Source organism: Ammospiza nelsoni, chromosome 2, assembly GCF_027579445.1.
Source record: "Ammospiza nelsoni isolate bAmmNel1 chromosome 2, bAmmNel1.pri, whole genome shotgun sequence".
Classification (NCBI taxonomy): domain Eukaryota; kingdom Metazoa; phylum Chordata; class Aves; order Passeriformes; family Passerellidae; genus Ammospiza; species Ammospiza nelsoni.
In genome coordinates this window covers 99,737,414-99,760,391 of record NC_080634.1, presented here as the reverse complement: position 1 = coordinate 99,760,391, position 22,978 = coordinate 99,737,414, and the positions used below count along the sequence as shown (strand labels likewise).

At 37.4% G+C, this 22,978-nt stretch overlaps 1 protein-coding gene across 3 annotated transcripts in view; it reads right to left on the bottom strand.

The window, feature by feature from the left end:
- Positions 1 to 22,978, bottom strand: part of WWC3 (WWC family member 3) — a 99,103-nt gene that overhangs the window by 15,632 nt on the left and 60,493 nt on the right. For 2 of the 3 annotated variants that reach the window (XM_059493671.1, XM_059493669.1), the window contains exons 8-14: positions 22,147 to 22,220; positions 12,908 to 13,150; positions 9,934 to 10,023; positions 8,175 to 8,749; positions 2,155 to 2,275; positions 1,305 to 1,379; positions 209 to 295 (exon numbers count right to left, since the gene is read on the bottom strand). In XM_059493671.1, the coding sequence (XP_059349654.1) occupies positions 209 to 295; positions 1,305 to 1,379; positions 2,155 to 2,275; positions 8,175 to 8,749; positions 9,934 to 10,023; positions 12,908 to 13,150; positions 22,147 to 22,220 (1,265 nt within the window). The remainder of the gene's footprint in view (positions 1 to 208; positions 296 to 1,304; positions 1,380 to 2,154; positions 2,276 to 8,174; positions 8,750 to 9,933; positions 10,024 to 12,907; positions 13,151 to 22,146; positions 22,221 to 22,978) is intronic. The other variant, XM_059493670.1, reaches the window with a different exon arrangement.

Here is a 22,978-nt window from a genome sequence, read left to right as displayed (position 1 = left end):
AGACTACACTTGTTACCTGAATATTGTGACATAAGTTGTATAAAAGGGATACTTTGTGACCAGAACATTAACCCTTTCCTCATGGAAATTAAGACATAGCATCTTCTCCAGAAATTGCTTAATTTTGAATGAAGCCAAATAAATCTATGGTATTTATAACTGCAGCATAAAACAAACAATGATGACTCTGGGTGAAATTTAAGCTTACATTTTGCAGTTTTCTTTAACAACTAGACTGGTGAAGTTCTTCAGCTGTAATACATGGACTAGCAGACATTCGCTTCCACTGTCATGCCTGGAAAATAAATTTTCTGTGTTAGTCACCAGTCATTGATAATTTGCTTAAGAAATAAAGATGAAGACTAAACAGATTTAAAGAATGCAAAAGCACATTTTGTTAAACAAATTTCTTGCGCAAATCAGTTTCAATTAAGGGCATTAGCTAGAGTAACAAAGTTAATAGAACTAAGTGAAGTAAATATTTTTCAGCTTGAAATTAACAAGTGGCCATCATATGCCTCTTGACAGCAAACAGGCTTTAACAAAACAAAGTCTTTTCTTTAAACAGTTACACCAACTGCATTTGTGTGTGTGCATGTGTAACAACATATCAGTTACATTAGACAAAGCCATCTGCATTATTTTCATGGGCTATTGAAAACAAATATTAAAATTCTACTCTTTCACATCAGCACAGATTTTGAAATGCCACTAACAAATCTGGTTGATATTTTAAAAGCTTCCAATCTTAGGAATTAGTTTCCAAGGGGCAGAAAGGATTCTGCAGGGCTAAGATATGATACCCTGTCTTGTATGACAATAGTCTGCCCTTCCCCAGGCTACTCCCACTACCAACAAGAGCATGCCATAGGCACAGGATTTCAAAGATGTATTGTACAACTGGGACTGTACTGTATTTGTGTCTCCTCACCTGTGATTCTCCTAAGGTAATACTCCTTTAGCTGGCTTTAAAACGTCTGGCTTACAGAGACATATCCCTATACCCATACCCACATTAATGGCCCAGACAATGGAAATAAATGCTACTGAAAGAAGTAATGAAGGTCCTTTTATCAGGCAGCATTGAAAGGGCACTTAATAAACTTTGATTAAACCATATCCCCAACACAAAGTGGCACATGACTGACTGATCTGTACATCCACTGAACTTTGGCTGCCAGTTCAGAAACCTCTTAAAAACTCCCACCATGATTTAGTTTATTAAAAAGCTAAAAATCATAAGCAGGAAAAGTAGTGACAAATTCCTGTAGAGTTGATGGGGAGAAAGAGAAGTAATTACTCACAGAAATCCAACATGTATTTGTGGTTCTTCATTACTGGCAGCGTCACCATAAACAGGCTCTTCCAGATCTTCATTCCTGCAGGAACAGAAAGTACTGTAAACTACACAGTGACCTAAGCTGCTAAATGATGAATTAGCATTTATTCTGTGATTTGTGGATATAAGCAATTATTTAGCAATACAGGAGGGACTGGTAATGTAGAAGGAATTGAGACATACTACTGTATGTTTTATATAAAAATATACAGTAGTAGTAATTCACAAGTGTCAAAGTTGAAGTTTTAGAATTAGTCTTTTGAGATATTTAGGTTATTTTAGCATTTATTTTGTCTTCCAGATCTCTTTAGCATCCTCCAAACCTTATCCTCTTCCCAGTTACTGCTTCCTGTGTTAAGACAGTTGTATTAAGTAACATGTCTTTCTACATCCTTCAATCCATTGGTCAACCTACATATTTTTTGGCTTTTGACAGTTCATATATTTCTTCCTTGAAGTTATACTTTTATTACATGATACTCAGAATTTTAAGTCACACTCTGTATAACTTTATTTTGTTATAGATTGTTGAAATAAAATTACTGATTTATGACTAACAGGATGAGAAAACTATCTTGCAAGGGAGATACGATGTCAAAATGTCAGAGAGAAAAAAGCAAAAGGGACTTGGCACTTGAAGATGACAGTGGACTGCATGTAAAAAGCTTCTTTCCTTTAAAACATGCCATCTAGTTGCTTTATGTTACTAATAAGTAGCAATTTTGAAAGCCTACACATAAATTCACAACTAATTCTTTTGGGCCATGTGGCAGAACAGGAATATTTCCAGCTTACTATGCATTTATACACCTGACCTTTTGCTTAAAGCTTCAAACACGCCACTGTCACTAGCCAGTGAATGATCTGAGAGACATGCTGAAACTCGCCTGGCTCTCCTCTCCGATCTTCTGCCGCTGTCTCCGCGCAGAGTTACAGCTGCCATGGAGAAAAAAGGGACAGCAACATCAGCCCAAGGCAACTTCTTCAAAATTAAACAAGAAGCATCTATTGTATCAAAGCTAGCAGCAAAACAGCACAAATGCAATTCACTGGTTTTTCTTCTAACTTAAAGTTAAAAACCTAGAATAGGATTGACCGGAGATTTTCTGTGGAAGAATTAAGGAAGGAAGTTTGTGGCTAATTGCTCTGTGACAAGACTAAGTATAAACCAATTGTATTGTTACTAAATGTTTTTCTGGTAGAGTAATTCCTTCCTAAAGGAAGACTTACATTAATTCACATATGTACACATGATAGCCTAAGCTTTTCAGATTTACCTACTGAATATACAATAGGTTGAAAACAAACACAGAGACTAATTCTTTTTTAAAGTTATCTGATAATACAATGTGAGGTTTTGTTCTCATTTGTTTCCTAATACAAAGTCTCAAAGCATACTGTTTATACCATCACATAATAGAAGCTTTTATTTACAGTCTGAGAGGCATTATCAAAAAGAACCAGTGTTTTCCAGCTCACTCAGACCACTGTTTTTCTTCAAATTCTTGGTGAATTACTTTGAAAACTGACTGGGGGAAGGAGGAAGTAATGTTCAACCTTCTTTGCCACTCTTCCCTGAATCACCAGCCACACAATAAACAGCAACTCAGCAATCACTTTCATGTTTTAAGTGCACCAACAAAATTACATTATACACTGGGTTTTGCACAGGCAAGTAGGCATAGCAGCTACCGATCCTTTAAAGTACATGCACAAGCAGTAACGTTCAAGAACTGCATAGAAAAGGCTTCAACACTTTAACAATATCTCCCAACTTGAGGTTGTTTCCCTTTGAGTCCTAGAGAAAATCACTAAACAGACTTGTGAAGTGCAGTTTCTTCACTGTGCAGAGAAGAACTTTCACCCTCTTTTGCTCAAAGTTTGATGACTGTCCTCAAAGCAGGAAAGCAGTGGTAAAGAGATGGCACTTCAAAAGTGGGGAAAGCATTTTATTTACTTCTGCTCATGCTTACAAACCTAAGACAGCATGGAAGTATTGACAGTTCCAGCAGAGTGACAGTAGCACAATGCATGGGGGACAAGCACCAGCTGGCATTTACAGCTTACAGCCCCAAAAAAGGGATGAAGCAAGTCCTACTCAAAGTAACAAATTGTTAAGTGCCTCTGTTGAACATTACCATGAGCCAACCCCCTGCATGGTATCCACCTCACCTCCCACCCAAGCACCACCAGGACAGGACATCAGGACAGGAGAACTTGATAAAACTCTTCCAGATCAACACAACCACGCTGCTGCTATCAACAGAAGGCTCTGGCTAAGGTCAGCTTTATCCCACTGTGGAACTGGCAGAGAAGGTGCACCAAGCCCAGCAGGTTGTGTGCCAGCCCAAGACACATTCCTGTTACCAGGCCACTAACAGCAGCATCTTACCAAAGGTGTTACAAAAATCACCTCATCCTATTTGGAGCTAAAATTCCAGCAGAACCAGTTCTCTGTCCATTGGATTCATAAGTAGCCCTATGGACCTCTCCTCCAAATTCAATGAAGGATTTAATCACCTTTAGGTATTTAGGAAATGTATTTGCTGGCTAGGAACACCCAGCCTGTACTTGTCTCTGCACCCAGGGAAAGAACCACCACTCCTCCCCATCCCACCCTTCTTGTACATCTTGTACACATTGTGCAGTGCTACTCATGTCATCCTCACCACAAATGAGAGTGAGCACACAGAAAGCAAAAACTGTATTTGAACCACACACTACTCTTTATCACTTGTACAAAAGTGGTGGTTTTGTGGGTTATTTTGATTGGGGTTTTTTGTTTGCTTGGTTGGTTTGGCTTTTTCCTTCTTTTTTTTTTTTTTCTCCCAAGGACTTTTGATTTGGTAAGCCTACCTCACTGTCTGGTATTTATGAAGTTTATTCTGTCACTGGTATTTATGAAGAATCATGAAGCATTAGCAATCTGTAGTGACATCTACATATTAAAATTTCTCCAAAATTTTACATCAAGAGGTTAAACTTCACAAATGTTGCTTTTTTTAGAAGTGCTTCTATAATTTCTGTACTAATTTCAACAAGTTATACTACAACAACTTCACTTCTTTTTGCAAAGAAGCCCTTGGCTCACCCCCTACGTGAACACTTTGTATAAAGGTATCAGAGCAAAGTTCCTGTGGACTCTGTCCTTGGAAGGCTCATGTTTCCAGTTTGGCTGGAAGGAAAAGCTGACATCAAGCACTAATATAATACAATGAAAAGCTGATGCATTACAACAATGTTGTAATTTGACAGCGATTTGCTCACTGTCTGCAGGCCACGGAAGCATTCAATAACCTCTGGACAATGGCAGCAAACTTGAGAGAGATGCAAACACCAGAATATCCCCTTGACATGGGGGGGGGGGGCGTAAAAATTTAGCAGGAAAAATTAGTCAAGATCAAAGACACACCAAATTTTGGTTTAAGAAAAAAGTTTACCACAGACTTTGCAATGCTGGAAGCTAAGGAATAGTTTAAAAATTAGGTTTCTAAGACAGGCCATTACCTTACATTTTCTTATTTAATTAACAAAATCAGTAAACAATAGATATGATTTCCAGAACTAATGGGTACCAAAGCTTGATGTAAGACAGCCCTGAATGAAAGAACATTCTCATTATCATTAGTTGAAAAAGTGAACTTCAAAGCAAATTTTGCTGTCCAAACTTTCATTTGCTAAGAAATCTCATAAATAAATCTAAAGCATGTTTCACAAGCTTAGGTGACTGAAAATACTGCATGTCAGCTCAAAATGCACTAATAAAAGAGTAGAACACTCTCATAAAAACTAATCTGAGACAAAAACAGACCTTACCTACCATAATGCTGTCAGACATTACTATTATATAACAAAGGGGAAGGTCAAAGAGCTCTTTCCCTAGGAATTTAGCTACAGCTGTGAATGTGTTGTTTAGTTGACATAGCAAGAAAATTAAGTATGCCATAATGATTAAACAGATACAGCAAAATATCAAACAAAACCAAATGTAGCAGAATCTCCTGTTTCTTCTCATGCAACTCCAAAAACAAAAAACCAAAACAAAACAACCCACCCCAAAAGAAAACAACTAACACATCACACAATAAGAAATTTTAGGTTCACTTACAGTGAATTTTTCTGTTGTGCCGCATGAGAAGCAAGACAAAAAGCATACAGTGACAAATCACCCTTTAGATCTCTGACAATATTTTATAAACAAGAGACTATTTAGGCATTAAAAAAATTTAGCATTTCAAGGATTTGTTATATAGAAGAGATAGTGAAGATATTCAAGCCCAATATTTTATTGACATTTCCTCCCACTCCCAGATTTACAAATATGATGGATTTAACTTTTCAAGCATATTCCCTCCATTAACACATGAAAACTTATTTCACAATGTGACCCTGTGACAGATGCAGAACAATAAAACAGCATATCAGCAACTGAACATCAAAATTGCAGTTCCTGAAGTACCCCTTGAACTTTCTCAAGTGCTGCATCAGTGCAAAGTTCATGCAGTTTATTCAGTGCTAACCCTCCCAGTCCCCATTATTTGCAAATTACCAAAATTACCTCAAGCTGTGCCTAGTGAAGGAGCAGGCCAAGGTTTGAGGGAACCAAGACCTCCTGTTTTTGCAGCACAGCATTCTGCTGCCAGGCCACGGGGTGGCAGCAGCAGGGTACACTGCCTGGTACCTCACAGAAAGCCAAACCCCAGCATCTGCCAGCTCCCAGCTCTGGCATACAAGCTGGACGCTCCATCCAACTCTTCCAGGAAAAGAGCACAAAACCAAAAACCTTTCAAAACTTCCAACTGCTACTTGCAAACAACTGCATTACAATTCCAAACCACTAGCTAGTGAGTGTAGAACTCAAAACAGGCAAAAATTAGCAAGGTTAAATTATTTTCAGTAATTGTTTCCAAATGCAAATATCAAAAATAAAAAAAAGTCTCAAAAGAAGGCAGCCTGGCGACCTTTTAACCACACATTCTTCCTCAAAAAGCAACACAAAATACTCCATTGTACATAGAGAAAAGCTGTAACCTCTGGGCTAGGAGCTGGACACCCCAGCACAGACAGCAGGTTAAGCACAGAGGTTTTCAGACAAATGTGAGATGTGTAGAAACACAGCAGAGAACTGAGAAAAAGAAAATCAAAGCAGGAAGCTCCATCCTGTATTGCTGCCTAGGCCCTCACACTAGGCCTTCACTTCTAGGAAACACACACAAGCTATAAATGAACTATTTAGATACTTTCACTTACCACAATGGGTGATGACATGCTGTGGTCTGATTTGAGGTTTAAAGAAAGCCTCAGGAAGCCTCTTCACAGCACTAATTTAAGCACAAGTTTTCATGCTGGTCTTTGGAATTCTGTTTATTTTGGTCTGAAAGCTACAGTATGGGCACTAGAAATGTTTACAGCTAGTAAAAGTAAATTCTGCTGCAGTATCTTCTGGCAGGGCTAGCTGCATTAAGGAAATTAGGTAAGTCTAGACTTAAATGCTTTTGAACAATACAGGCTTTTTAGCACTGTGGCAATGATTTCTTTTTTTAAATGAAAACCAGAAAGGTTTTCTGTAAATACCATCAATGTTCTTTGTATTATCACTTGCCAAGTAAGATTTTGGTAGGATAATATGATCCATTCTCTGGTTATAGTTCATATTATTCCTGACATCATGAGTCCTGAATGCAACATTCTACACAATGCTAACAGAGAATTCTAGATATAGAAATGAAAAGACATTCACAACATTTAATATTAAACTAAACTCTAAAAGCCTTTTTCTACTGGTATGGTATTATTAAAAAAGCAAGCAAGCTAACACACAAAAATGTTAGCATGATTATCTTTTTCACATTAAGAGCAGTTCTTCATTTGGTTGGTCAAAACAGGAAAATAAATTTGTCATGTGCCTGTATGCTGAGGCTTCTAATTTTGTTTCATTTTTTCAAAAGTTTTCTGTTTCCTCTTTTGATTTCTCTAATTTATGTTTCTCAACTGCAGTGCTCTCAGAAGCTTCTGCCAAGGCAAGCTAAATCAAGTCCCTCAATTTGACAGTCCAGCAGGAAAGGAAAAGTCAACAGTGCATGTGCTGTGCTAGCTGCACCCATCACCCCTCTGCCATCAGAGCACACCAGCCAAGATGCACAATATCTCACACATCCCCTACAAAAGATGCTCCTTTGCTGATGAAGCACCCACTCATGAGTGCACTGTGCACTCATTACAGCCATGCCACTGTGGCTTCTGCTCCTCACAGAACTTGGACACAGGAACCTGGGCTGGTGTACGTACAAATTCAAAATTCAGCATTGCAGTCAGCCAGCCTTCAAGCACAGTCAAAAGCATCACCTCAGATTTTGAGTTCGGGCTTTTTATTGTAGGGAATAGTAGTTTGTTATTTCCTATCTCTCCTGAGTTTGTTTTGTTTTCCATTATCAGAATAATGGCAACATCAGCACAACTGGGGGCCTCAGAAGTAACTAACCCATACTTTCTCTTACTAATACTTTACTTATTCTTGCTACATCCTTGAAAGGCTACACTCCAGTGAAAGTCTATATACCATGCCCTTTCTTCCAGTCAATTCACCACTGTTTTAAGATCTATTGACAAGGTTTCTCTATTCTTGCACCTCCTTGCCCTAAAACTAGAGTTTGGGTTTGGGGGATTTTCCTGTGTTTTGGTCAGGCTTTTAACAGGTAACACCGACCATGCAATTTTTACTTGATGGTAGTAAAATACTCAGGGACTCAGGAACAATCTCTACTGTGCTGGCATGTTTAGGTCTGTGTGACATTTTCTAAGACAATGTGGCAAAATAATAATATCCAAAACTCACCTCCACCAGTTTGGACAGCAGTCAGGTGTGGTCCCATTTCTCGCAGCCCTTCACTGTCCAGAGGGTAAGCAGATGTCTGAGATGAGCTCGTGCCTTGCGCATCATCATCACCCAAGGCTGTGGTCTGAGCCCTGAGCATTTCCAGGGCTCCCATGCCTGCAATCTCCTCAAAGCCCTCTGACATTTGAGCCAATGGAGAATCCCGTGACGCAGAGAGAAACGGGGTGTCCAGAGGCGAGCTCGGAGGAGACAAGGATGACAAGGAGGAGCGCGACGACAGCGACGCCAGGGACTGCGGCGTGTCCAGGGACCTGCGCTGCTTATTGAAACCGGAGTGTCCCATGGGATCCGTGTAGGGCACGTCCTTGGTGAGCGCCTCGAAGGGAATGATGTCAAAGCGCAAGTGCTGCCCGTAGTCTGTGACGCTGTCTGCCTTGTCGTACTGGGGGAGGCCATAGATGTCCGTGAAGCTGACTGAGCTCAGGGAGCCTCTGCTGGAGGCCAAGGATCCTCGACTGGAGGCCAGGGATCCCCTGCTGCTGCCAGAGGACATGGTGAGGGTGCTAGCTGACAGACTATGGCATGCAAAGAAAGAGAAAACACAAAAATGTCCTTTCAGATATAACCAGAACTACCAATGCAGACATTAAAACACTAATCCAGACTACACAAGCAATTTTAAATGTATTCAGTACGGTGACATGGAAAGGATGATTTGGCATTTTAAAGTCTAGCTCATGTCTCTTGCCCTAGTCTCAAGCACAGCCATGACTGAAGAAGTACATGTGACAACCAGATCAGGGCTAAGCGCCTGAAGACAACACTCCAACAACATCCAAGAGCAGGATGAGCCTACTCTCATCCAACATGTAAACAGCTGCGATTTGGCAGAAGAGAGGCCAGAGCAGGCTCTAGCTCAGCAAACTCAATGTAAAGCCAGGAAGGATAGATTACCATGATCCAGCTCAAATTTACATTAATGATTGGTCATAAACAATCCAGGGAGAAGTGCAAAGGGATTTGCAAAGTCCTAACAAACTGCTGTGTAAGCCTCACTCTCACAGGTTTTTCCAATGCAAAATAAGAAGAGTTTAGGATGAATCCTATTCCATTTCCTCTTACCATTCTCAGTTAAGGGGGGCAAGAATATTAATGCCAGAGAGAGATGAAGTGAGACAGGAACTCAGCAGGAACTGAGCTTTTGATGCTGCTATGGTGTTAAACTGAAGAATCCCCAAGAGCTGCATCTCAAAAGGCAGCTGTGGGTGTGAATATGCAAAACATGCTGAACTTCAGATGTGAGTCTTAACACATTCTCGTATTTAAATAGCAAAATTTTGTCATCTTACCAGACATCAAAACCCCCTACCTTTGAAGGTATCAGGATATTAAGAAACCAGAGAATTTAAAAGAAGGCTAACTGCCCATGTAACTGTAACAATATTACAACAGATTTTAATAACTTATTAAAACTGTAACAATATTACAACAGATTTTAATAACTTATCTCCTTTTCAGAAAGTAAGGTAACATAAAATTCCCAGCTACACTTAATAACGTACCCTAAATAGTCATCACTAATACTATTTATAAAACTCCATCCAAATCATCACATTCCACAGTGCAAAGTGTATAAATATTGTGAAAAATTAATTTACTTGGCATATATACACAGAAGTATAAAAGATAAACTTCATGCATTATTAATATTCTTCTCTGCTGTAGTTACTTCAAAACCTGCTGCTTTTACATAACTTACCTTTTTAACTGGGAGTGTAAATATGAGGTTAAACGTGTAGCTTCTTCTAGTTGCATAAGCAAACAATTTCTCTTCTCCTGTAACAGTATCCTATAATTAAACATATACATATTACTATTTTCTTCATCACAAAAGTTCTAGGAGCTTCCCAAGTGTGGAAAAACATCAATGCATTGAAGTTTGGAATACTGAAAAAAGTTGTACCGTTTAATGAAAAGTTTTAATTTATGCTGCTCATATGCAGCTGTTAATTCCAGCAAGAACACAAGAACCAAGACTGCAGGAGAGTTCCCAGACAAGAAAAGTAGCTGAACCATAATGTAAGAGTCATGATGCTGAAAATACATTAAAGAATTAGCAGTCATAAGAAGTCCTAGGTAAAAACATCAGACTCTACAAGATTATTTTTCTTCTCTTGCATCAACCTGATTCTGCTATTAAAATACTATGCCCTTCTACCTTGTCACAAAAAAAATATTCCAAGAAAAGTAGTGTAAAATTTCAAAGACAAAAAGAAAATTTTTGAAGGACTTCTGTTGACTATAACCACCAATGTCAAATTTAAGCTTTTATTCCATGTGTTTTACGTGCATTCATTTATCATTATGTTCAAGCAGGCAATACAGCATCTTGACTACTACATTACAGGAAAAATTTCATGCTGCAACTTATTTTTTGCCCGTTGTTATAACAAGCAGCTGAATTAGTCAGTACCACTACCACAATACAAACAGAATGTAACTGTAATGCCATCAATCTCACACACCTATAAGATACCTGGAATTCAGTATTCTGACATTATTAGAATTTCAAATAATAGATTTTATCTACCATCTACTCTTTTTCTGGATCCAGAATTATATTCCTGATGTTTTGTTTTCCAAGCCCAACCACTGAACTTCAAGATAGTGTCAGGGTAGTATTCTGGTTTGTGTTGTACATTTTGTACATCCAGGAAAGTTACAGCTCCAGCCCTACATCACAAGGTGCCTGGAAATGGAGATTCTAACAAAGGGTTTGGAGAAAGCAGATCAAAGTTATTGGGCTGCCTCAGACCCTCCTCAGCTGCAAAGGCAGCTGTTAGAATTCAACATGTTAATGAACAGGATTTAAAAATCAACAAAAAGGATTTTAATATCAGCTGAAAAACTGTTTTATCCAGTTCTACTGGATGAAACAGCACCTCTTAAGCTTTCTTCCTCCCTTTGTGCACCCCAGGCCAGGTTAACTAGTGGCACAAGGAAGGCTGCAGCTCAGCTATGCAAACTTACACCATACAGGCACTGCATGCAGGAACCAAGAGAAAAGGACAAATGGACACAAGAAACTAAACTGATTCAAAAGCTTGCAGGTGAAAGCAGAGATATTCACACCATCTACTGTAAGAAACAAACTTAGGAACCTACACTCCACAGTGATAGATGCTGCAGGGTAGGTATCTTTGCTAAAAGGTAAGAAATGCCTCCAACTAAGGCTGTCAGCCAATATTAACAAAAACAACACTATAACAAAAACAAAGAACAAAACCCTCTATCATACAGATTTTAAGTTCATTCTGATCTGTGCATAACTCTGTAATAGAAGTGTTAATTATTTAAGAAAGAAACACCTTTGTATTTCACAATTAGAATAAAGTGGAAATACAAAAGCAGAATTAGAAATACTTCTGGTTATTTCTGAGTCTAAAACAAACAAAAAATCAGGGCTACTAATAGTTAAGCTTTCCTCCAATTTATCATAAAAAATAGATTCTAACTTCTGCTCAACTTTCTGCTAGCATTTGAAATATCAAGTACCACAGTAGAATGCTGGTTTCTAACAGCATGAACTCCATGGAAAAATAGCTTAGCCTTCTTGCCAACACAGTATGCACTACCTAACATGAGAGCCCAAAAACAACAAATAAAACTTACTACACCACAGAGTAAAGTGAACTCCCTTTTCTGTCAGTTTAAGCTGGAAAAACAATGTAACAATATGGCAAAAATTGCAAAATATATTACACTGACCTGAAGGCTGGCTGTGAATTTTCTATTTACTGCCTGAATTTGCTGTCTGAGGTAAGCATTTTCAAAGAGACTGAAATTGTCAAAATCTGTACATGGAAAGCACTTTCAAATATTCTTAAAGTGTCTTAATTGTGTAAATATTAACCTTTACACAGATCACATTAAAGCTGGTTCTTGTAGGTTTTCCTGAAGTGTCAAAGCTGAGATTTTACCACTATTTATGAGAAGCAAGAACAAGCAGTTTCTTGCTTTCACTGGAAGCAGTCTATGGTAAAAAGAGATTAAGATGTTTTGTCCTTTTCTCTGGCTACAGGAAAAGCTAAGCAATTTTGAAATAAACACTGAGTTTCCACTAATATGTTTTTGGGTTGTTTATTTTATATATAACTTGATTTTTACGTTTTCAAGAATGACTTTGCTTCCTATGTTCTCTGAATGTCAAAACTGGGATGTGTTTCCACTGCTGAGATTGCAAATGAAAAGGAAATATTGTATACAACAGGCAGCAAAACCATAATCATTTAACTTTCCTGTTATAGGCCAGAAACTAAATATAGCAAAGGATCTTTGCTCTGATGCTTTTGGAGATGACTACTACTCCACTGCAAAGAACAGAAAAATCTTTCACTATCCAGGTACTGTCATCCAGGTCTCTATTATCAGACAGTATCACGCAGACCTATTCCAAGCATCTTTCAAGATTCTATTCAGATTTCTTCTTCCTATTCAGAATTTTTAGATGAATGGGTAAACAAACTAGTCAACATCCCCGTGACTCTGCTTCAGAAATGTTCAAGACAGATAGAATTAAATAGTGACAGGAGTGGTCTTCAACTTTTTTGAAACTAATTTTTTCTCTAGCAATTTCCTTTTTTCCTTAAACACAATGAAATTCCCTACTCTTCCTTTTGAAGCTACCCGCATGGATCTCACAACAGAGGAGGAAACAATCCAAGTTCCCAAACCTTTCAGTGGCCCCATGAGCAGACGTTGCTCGAGCTCGCTGAATTTCATCCTCCAAGCGTCTTTTTTCCTCGTCCAGACGTGCAATGTCTTCTGGGGATCGTCTCTGCTGACTGATGAGCTGCAGCTCCTGAAGAAGAGCCTCCTTCTCCTTGATGAGCTGGAGACGGTCCCTGTCTGCTTCAGCCATTCCTGGCCAGGATTCATTATCCAGCAAGGCCAGCTGCTGTTGTATATTTGAAACTCTTTAAAAGAGAATAAATATATTTCAAAATTCAGAAGAGAAAGACAAGAGGAAATATATCAGAGTGTGAAGCCTTTTAATGCCTGTTCCTTTCTTCTTCTAAATATAAAACCAAGAAAATTTGGAAGTGTTTGGAAGGATTGTTTCTGGGTTTTGAGGTGGGCTTGTTTTTGGAGGGTTGTGTTTGGTTGATTGGTTTTAGGAGTTTCTTAATTGTTTTGTGTATTTTTAAAACAGCAAACAACTGCAAGTGTTCCTACATGTGTAGATGTGTGAGAACTACAGTGTTTTAATCTACTGCATAGACAATATCTGTCTTCACACCTTTCTCATTTTGTAATAAATCAATTAATATTTTAGAACTCGAGTTTACTGCCTGTACTGCTGATGAAGCTGAACATTTTCTTATTCATCTTTCTTCTACAATCAGATCTTAACTTAGGATTTCAAAAGTGCAGTAAGAATTTGAAGAAGCTGAAGGTGAGATGCTTAACTAGTGACAACAGGTCCATACAATCATGTCCCACCTCGTACAGGAATGGTTCAAAGGGCCAAAATTATTAGGCTATGCTAAATGACAAATTTTAAAAATTTTAAAATTTTAAAGCTGTCATTAAAACAGAAAATCAGTCTGGAAAAAAGACTTACTGGTTACAAAATACAAGTGGCTTTAGATGAATCTATCATAAACTATGCAATTGAATAAGCTAACTTGGGATTTTTTTCTCTAGTACGCTTTATAGTTAGAAGTAGTTTCTTGTATCTCAACATGCCGTACCATTACATGAAACAACAGTTTTAAGAATAATTCCACAGCTGACATTTTAAGAAAATGTCCTTTTAAAAACAAATTTTGAACTCTAATCAGTATTACCAAAAACACTAAAGCTAGACATTTCATGAATGTTTCTTTTGGCATAAGAGGGAGAACACTTACTGTTAGGTATTTATGTTTGTCTTGCAATGACAATTTAGACACTTTAGAATTGAACAGCTAAAATCAGAGGTAAGTAAGAGAAAACCTAGTTTTCTGATTTTTGAATACTTGAAACTCAAGAACTGTACAGTATTTTTGCAGTTTATACCTCAGTTTCATCTTCACTTTGAAATTATAGCACTCAAACAAAGATCAGTACCTCTAAAAGATTACTACCCTTTAAATAAATAGGGCACATAATAAAATAAATAAATAAATAAATAAATAAATAAATAAGACACTTTCAAGCCAGCCATAAAACTGTGATATAGCTCATTGGTTTTGATTAAAATAATCTTTTTCAAAAGTATCTGGTAAGAAAGAAAAATAATAACAAAAAAGCAAGGTAAAGGCACATAACACACAAACAGAAGATTCACAGTGTGATAATGTGATTATGAACAAAAGAAAAGGCATCAACATGACAAAGACATTTCCCCCATCTGAAAACAGAAGCTCATGCAATAAGATTTATTTCCTACTAACATCTGGGAAGTATTTGGCCATCTTATTATCGGGGGAAGGGAATAAACTATCAATATAAGTAACTTTGCAGTGAGTACATCCATACATGAATAAGAATTTCACTGCAATTTCCCCACAACCCCTTAGATTTCATTTCAGCAAGTAAAGAAATTGGGTATTATGTCATATTTTTGTCTAAAGCAGAATTCTTTATCAAGCCCTTCAATAACATTTATTCCTCCTTGCATTAATAACAAACTTCCTGACAATAGCTACTGAAGGCACCACTGTGGATCAATACATACAGTCTACATATTTCATACTTCAGCTATTGTGCATGAATTCCAGATGCAACTTCCTGAAGAGCACCTCGCCCCATTGACCAAATGTCAGGGCCAGGAAGAGCAAGCAAGGTCAGGATCTCTTCTCTCTCCTACCCAGGCTGCTCTGCTGTTAAATATTCAGTAAACACTCCTGAAGCACATAGAGCTTGATTTTCAGGTGTTCAGTGCCAAATGAAACAAATAAGGGCTCAAGATCCTTTCAACAGAATCACAGAATTCCGGTACAATTGAGTTATCACAGCTTGGCAAGCAAGTGTGAATCATATGAGCCTGGACTATTTGATTGTGTTCATAAGCTTTTACACAGCTTGTGGACAAAAGAAGATGAGATTCATCTGAAGTCTCTGTGTTTCTTCATAAGATAGCTGAAGGACTGACGCTTTTCTTCATTTTAACACTCTCAATTGTTTTGGTAGTTATTTTGTCATTGCAAGGGGAGCTGCGTAAGAAGCAGACCACAGGTACAAATGAACACTAATGAAGGCAACAAGGAAGAGAGAAGTATGATCAGAGAAGAGATTCCCTTCTTTCAGTGCTAGTGAATCAGTGATTCCACTTGTCTGTGAAGTGAAACACCACCTTCACTAAATACAAGAGGTTTTAATTTAGACTCTTGAGCTTGCTGAGAGCACGTAACTCCCTTTGTGTATGACATTCCAGCTTAAAGTTTGTTTTTTCCCTTCAATTTCTGTTATGGTGATGCTTTGAAAGTAGGAAGTTCTCATACAATAACTTAATTATGCTGTTATTAAAGAAGGGAAAGTACTGCTGTGGACAAAGTTTGTATCACTGAAGAGTTCCAAAATCTGATTAGGTATTTACTTTGATTCCCTGGACACTCTTAGCTAGCTCTTTCAGCTAGCTCTTCTTGTTTCTACAGTCTTCCCTTTACACAAAGAAAAAGCAGGCACAACACTATATAATGCAGGAATCTGCTGAAGCACCAATAAACCAGTTTTCTGCAACCTCTATTTCCTGCACATGAACTGAAGTTTTGGGGCAATTTTGTTGCTTGCTTTCCACTGAGGAATCCCTCTGTATGGTAAGTTGATCCAAGAAGTTACCAGTGACACATTGGAATATTTATCTCCTTGGACAGAAGACACCCCTAAGGCTTTTATGGTCTCATTCACCCAAAATTACGAAAAGAAAATTGGAGTAGTCATGTTTAGTTATGCTCAGAACTTAATAAAAAAGTCCTCTTAAGTATGTTCCATAACTGCAGTCTGTCTCATCAAACACAAACTTTTCTTCCAATCACAATAAATACATGAATAAGCCATTTCACTCTGCTTGCCTATGCCAGACTTTATGCCTGTACTACACCAGCCATTCTCACTGCTGCTGTGTTAGAAGAAAATGGCTGTTGTCAAACTCAGTGCATATATTAACCTGCCTTAAAATATCCACTTAAATCAATGACTTGACATAGATTGCAACCTAAACTGAAAAAAAATATTTAGGATCCTTCATGAAGCCTCTGTTTTTCAAACACATCTTTCCTTCCTAACGAGTATTTTAAAGATACTATTTTTTAACTGTAGTGACTGCAAAAGAGTGCTTTTATCTGGCCTAATGCCAGACACTGAGGTCCCTACTGATCAAGCCATTTAACATATTCCTGTGGAAAAAACTGTTAATTTTGAGCCATCAACATTCCAGGCATTTTGCCCATTCCCATCCTTGCATAACAAGTGCTGGGGAGCTTGCATTCCTCACTGGAGTAGGTGGTATCAAATGACTGGTTCCCTAGGTAGGCAGGCCAACTTGGTGCTTAATTCAGTATTTTAAAATTTCTAATGGAGATGAACATAACAGTTCCTGTTAAGGGAGGGGCACAGATGGGATGACAAAGGTTTAACCTGGTGATGATCTTAGGCAAACACTGACTTGAAATGGCACATCTGTCCTGAAATGGTCATACCTAGGTATCTAAAATGATGTCTCACTCAAGAAAATGCAGACACATCATGAGGATGAAAATCAGTAGAGACACTAGTTTATTACGCAAACTACATCAGGGGAAAAAAAGGCATGTATTTCCAAAATTTAATTAGACATAATTTAATTAAATTTAGTAGCATGTCTGAATCATTATAGCTCTAGACAGCTCCCTCTCCCCCTGACAAAACGAGGCAACCCTACTATCACTGAAAATACCTGGGGAACCTTAAAGATTTTGTTAATGTCCAGAAAATCACTTTCAAGGGTGGTATCTGAACCCAGCACTAATGAACTTATATTGCTGAGCTCAAGAGGATATTTATTAAATAGAGCATAAGAAGTGAGTAAAAATCACTCATTGTGAGATGAGTGATTTACAATTACAATTTATCCCATGTTAGATTCTTACTCAGACTATAAACAAGACAGGTGTCTTGGGGAGGGAAATACTCTGAACCAATTCAAAGGTATTAACTCATGCTCATAAAATGGAAAAATTATGGGTATCCTACAGCTGGCACTTGTTCTTCAAACTTACCATGGTTTGAACTTTACAAGGAGAAGAAAGGAAACCCAACAACACTCCTCTACATTTAAAGGCATAGGCTTTTGGCTGACATACCATACCACTCTAGAACTGAGGCCTTTGTTACTTGTGGTATGGGAAGACCAGTGGGGACAAAATAAAGAAAATATTCTAGTTCCTATATGAAAGAAAACAGTGGCTAAGATCACATAAATCAGCCCGGCTTACTCTTTTCCCTAGGCTTATAACTGGACCCAGTTCTCTGACGCTTCAGGAAACAGGGAATATCTCCCACATGCAATGCCCAAAGGAGGTGGCTGTGGGACTGAAGACACGTAATGAAGGGCGTAAGAACTTGGTAATTTCTGATATTTAGTGACCCTCTTGAGTGTGGATTATGATTTATATCCAAAGAGGGGAACACTAGAGAAAGGCGAAGAAAGAAATGGAAAGAACAAGAAGCTGGGGAACTCGGCCAAATGCTCACAACATTTCTCCACTGTGTCTATTTTGGCTGTTCCTGCAAGTATGTGCCACTGTAGCTTTGGCAGACAACAAGAGTATGGCTGTGTACAATACCCAGCCTTCCTGACAACCCAGTTCATTCAATAACAACAAGGTCTTAAACTGGCTTAAGAAATTCATTAAACCATTAGTCCACTGGCATTTTGCAGCTTTTAGAAAAATTGCAAAAATCTGCTAAAAGCAAGTTTTCCCAAATGCACAGGTGAAATAGTACAAAACTTTAAAGAAATGCAAAAGCATGTCTAAGCTCCCATTGTAACCCAAAGGAAATGTTTTATGTTTAAAAACCAACACTGGGAGATTTAAGTTTGGCTGAGTCAGGTGTTTATGTGCCATCAAAAAAATTACTTCATCCCTAAGTCAGATTTTCAGATTTGTTCAGCAGAATAAAGCATAAAAATCCACTGAATTTCACTAGAGATTCAGTAATTAAACCTTGAAACCTGCCTATACAAGAGAAATTTTAAAAGGAAACTACTTGACTATGCTATTGTATTAGTACTGGAATGTTGCTATCAATATCCAAACAGGTACTTTGTCACTAAAAGCACAAATTGCACTGACACACTTCTGCTTATGCTAGTGATTTTAAAGGTCGAACTGAAATTTAATTTTCAAAATGAGACAAGTTTGCAACAAACTATACTGATCAGAAAGAAGTAACATCCTTAAAGACAACTGTAGAAATATTATGCATATCTGAGGAAGAGGTTTTTTCAAGGCTAATATAAATCTCTTGACATCCACTGCATGCCTCTATGAAATGAATGGAAAAATAACATCTTTGAATTCAAGTTCACAGAAGATACAAATAAATACTACCCAAACTAGGTAGGCTGGCTGAAGTTGTTTCAATGTATTTTTAGTTCATTAAAGTTAGCTACCATCAGACTGGATTTAAAAAAAAAAAAAAAAAAAAAAACACAAACAAAAAACCCCTACAGCTAAAATTTTTGTTGCTTCTTATTGGAGGGATTATTTTTCATCTACCAATTAACACACCTCACAGGATATGAGGCACTGCAGCAATGACACTTCATGAATATTTGTTAATATACTTCATGTAGTCATTCTACTGAACAGCACAACTTAAGAGTTATCAAAGAAAAACAATTTGCTTTTGATTTCTTGTGCTATGAAGCAGTATATTCAGAAAAATGCTTGAGGGGTACATTTTCCACTGTGCAAATGCTTTCATGAGAGGTGGTCTCACTGAAATAGCAACTGAAACTAAAAACAGTATTTATCCAGGCAGCTTGGGGCTGTCTGTTCAAAAAGACCGTCCTCCCTCCCCCTCCTGCTTCTCTGGAGGGCCACACTGGCAGATCTGAGAGGAGAAATTTCATGGAAATAAGGTACAGTTTATTTAGAAATAATGGGAGAGGGGGAAGAGTACAGAGCGGAAGAAAAGTGATTGAGCCTCCTTTCAGCATGACTGGTGAGTTAAAAAACAGAATTTACAAAACTCCTCCAAGAGCCTGGATCAGAAACAGGGGAGAGGATCTCTTCCCCAGCGTGCTGGAAATGTCAGAACCCACAGTGTACAACATCTGAAATACCCATGGGAAAAATTAAATTGCAAATCATCCAACTTCCTTCCAGTGGGAAAGTGATGGAGGGGAAAATAAGCTATGTGAATGTCTTAATTTATGCAAAGGCCAAACCATTCAGCAGTCAGTGAGATTTTTGAAGGAGGAATTAAAATAGAACTCCCTTATCCTTTATAAGGGAGGAAGGATATTTTGGGAGTGCAAGACATCTCTTCTGCAATCACTGGGTCTCATCTCCTGAATTTCTCAAGATAGTTCATACAAAAATCCCTGCATTTCCTTGCTTAAACTCCATATACAGAGAATATTTTAATTTTTAAAGACTTTACATCAGGCAAATATTCTGCTTATATATGGCCAAATTCACAAGAGCAACTAAAATGCAGCACTCTGTCCTTCAGTTTGTAGAGATTTTTTCCTGCTTTCCTTTCAGGGAAAGGACATACTTGTCTACTACAGTGCATTTTAAGTCTCCCATTAAAAGTTTGTCAGTTGTACTTATTTGCTGTATGTTTCAACACCCACTTGACAAGCCAGCAGTGACAATATACTGCCTTACAGTTGTGACATACTGTAGCATTTTAATTTTCTACTTTGTAGATTTAATCCATGGCAGCACATTCCGTCACCCACACTGTGCAGTAACAGTAGATATTTCACCAGCCAAGGGAGAATGAACACAAAGATATTTAACAGAGACAAAAGCCCTACAGAAATGCCAGCAAGCTAAGGGGAAGGAATGCATGATAAATGAAGAATGCAACCACAGAGATAACTGGTAGGGGCAATGAGCTTTGTGCAGTTCCACTCAAAAGCTGAAAGCTGATTACTTCCGTACAACATACTGGGCAGAATAAGGCTACTCTTTTAAAGCAACTAACATGCTTTTGCCAAATAACAGACCATTGTCAGAGCTGCTATCCTGGGAAAGCAAAACTACTCTTTCTGCAATCACCATTCTCTAGTTGGAAGCTTAGTTACCCAGATTTTCTACACTTAATTAAGATCAAACACCAGCTCACTTCTGATGTTCAGAAATACTGCATTCCATGCAGAAACAAATGTTCGGCATTTCCAGCTGAGAAATGCTTTGCTACTAAAAAGAAATTAACCCATAAAACCCCAACACCTCTTTACCCCCTTCAACAAAACACCACTCCATCTTTTCCCTGTCATAAACAAACAAGAAGATAATTGTTTTAAAAAACACAGAAAAGCTATGTCAGGAAGCTGAACTAAAAATATTTTAATACAATCTTCACAGCATCAGTGGCTCTGTTAAACTGAACAGTATAAAACTAAATTCGATCATTCTTCTTTTAGCAACTCTAAGTTGCTAAATTATCACTGGACTATTAAGTGCTAATTTAGCCTGTGAGCAAACACAGGACACAGAAACATTTTTGTTTTGTTCTTTTTTCCCCCAATTATTTAATTTTATTAGGTAATAGTCACTGGTATTTACACACAGTATGTATGACACAGACTTCCATTCAAGTTACAAATCCTGAAGATTTAGCTGTGTTTACCTAACTTGCTTGTACCAACTTAATTTTTTGAAGCCTGTATTGTGTCCAGATGTGGGTAAATTTTCCAAGAACAACAAAATGGTGTACTGCCTATAAACTTCCAATTCTTGCCAAGACATGTGACAGCATTACAGATGCCCCTAAAGAAAAAGTCACCATGATATGAAAAACAGAGGCAAAAGAATTTAACTTATTTTTCTATTTCTTGTTCTGAGAAATGTAAAAAAATGCTAGAATAGAACACATTAAAAAGAAAAAGAAATCCTAATTTATACAAATTTTAAAACTACAGTTTTTGAAGTTAACTATATTGAATCTTTTTAAGTGTCAGTCAAATTAAGTAACAGAATATTCTACCAGCACAAATCAAAATAATCATAAGTGCATTAATTTACTGACTTTAAGTAAATCACCTGCACCCACACTACTGTCCTGAATATGTGGCAAATAGTTTGAAAACAGTGAGGTTCAATGAGGACCTGCTAAATTATTTAAGTAGATTGTACTTTTAAAATTTCAATAAACTAAATGAAAAAACACTGCAAGACTGGCCTCCACAAGAGAAATACTTACAATAAGCATTTAGACTGTAGGACTTATTGAAGAACCAATCTATTTAAAGTAATACTTTTTATCATTTTTATCAGAATTTTTTTCCAATTTCAACATTTATTTTTATGTACCCTTCTGCTCTGCTCTGAACATCTTCATTTATCTCACAGGAAGTTCAGCATTCTTTCTTCTTCATGCCTTCAGTACACTGAACTTAAGACACAGGTATGCAAGGCTTTGGGTATCCTGACAGACCAGACTGATAAGTGTAAATTTAAAGACTGTTTATATCTAGGTTTGAGAAAGAGGGTGAAAAAATGTAAAACAGTTTAATTGAACCACTACAATTTTGTGTTTATACAAGTATAGAACAGGGGTGACATTTAGCTTTATCTCTGCAAACAAATATAATAATCTGATGATAAAGTCTTATATTTACCTAAACTTTCATTATCTGTGAACTACTCAATAGAGAGCAAATTAGTCTTCCCAAAGACATTTCAGCTTGGAGGCTGGGTCCAGTTCTACTTTGAAAACTTTAATCACAAAAGTAAATATAAAACCCAATAGATTTATCTTTAATTACCTTTTCTTGGCCTCTTCATATTGCCAGTTCAGCCTTACTTTGTCTACAAGTCTTGTTTTGTCATCAAATCCAAACTTGCGGAGTTGAATAGCACAGAGAGGAGGAAAAAGAAAGAAAGAAAGAAACAAGTTGAAAACACTCTCATCACAATAATGAAAGGGATATATTAGTCTTCCTTACTGGATTCACTAAGGAAACCTCTATCCTTTACTAGTAACATAATAAAAAATCAATTTTATGCCTTAGAAATGCAAAACTAATTTCTTGCTAAAAGCAGAGAAGATAAATAAGCCCTTTCAATAAATTATTAACCTGGAAATCAAGGGTTAGCAAATTGAATCATTGATAAATGGTCAAAGCATTTCAACTTTATCCAAGTCTACAAGGCAAAGAGTGTTTTAATTGAAATATTCTGCTATTTTATATGGCTATTTTATGAATACTTTTATTAGAAGCAATTCAGATTACACTCCCTGTACTGTGATGTTTTACCCAGCACCTACAACATAAGTGCATTTTAAACATAAGTACAAAAAAATCCACCTGATCCTTGAAGCAGTTGTAGAATGTGTATTTATTTTGCAACTCCTACTGCATAGTGTTTCTACAGCAATTTATTATTTTAGGGCATTAGCCCTTCCCTCCTCAGAAGTTTGTGTATGGTCTAATAGTTAAAACCTAAACTACACAAGAGCATTGCTGCATCTCCAGAGTTCTCCTCTCACTGCTGCTTTTTCTGTATCCATCAACCCATGGGTAAAAATTCCACCTTTTTTCTACTCACCTGGCGCTAACAATAGTTCCGTGAAAAGATTCAGGTAATTATGTATTT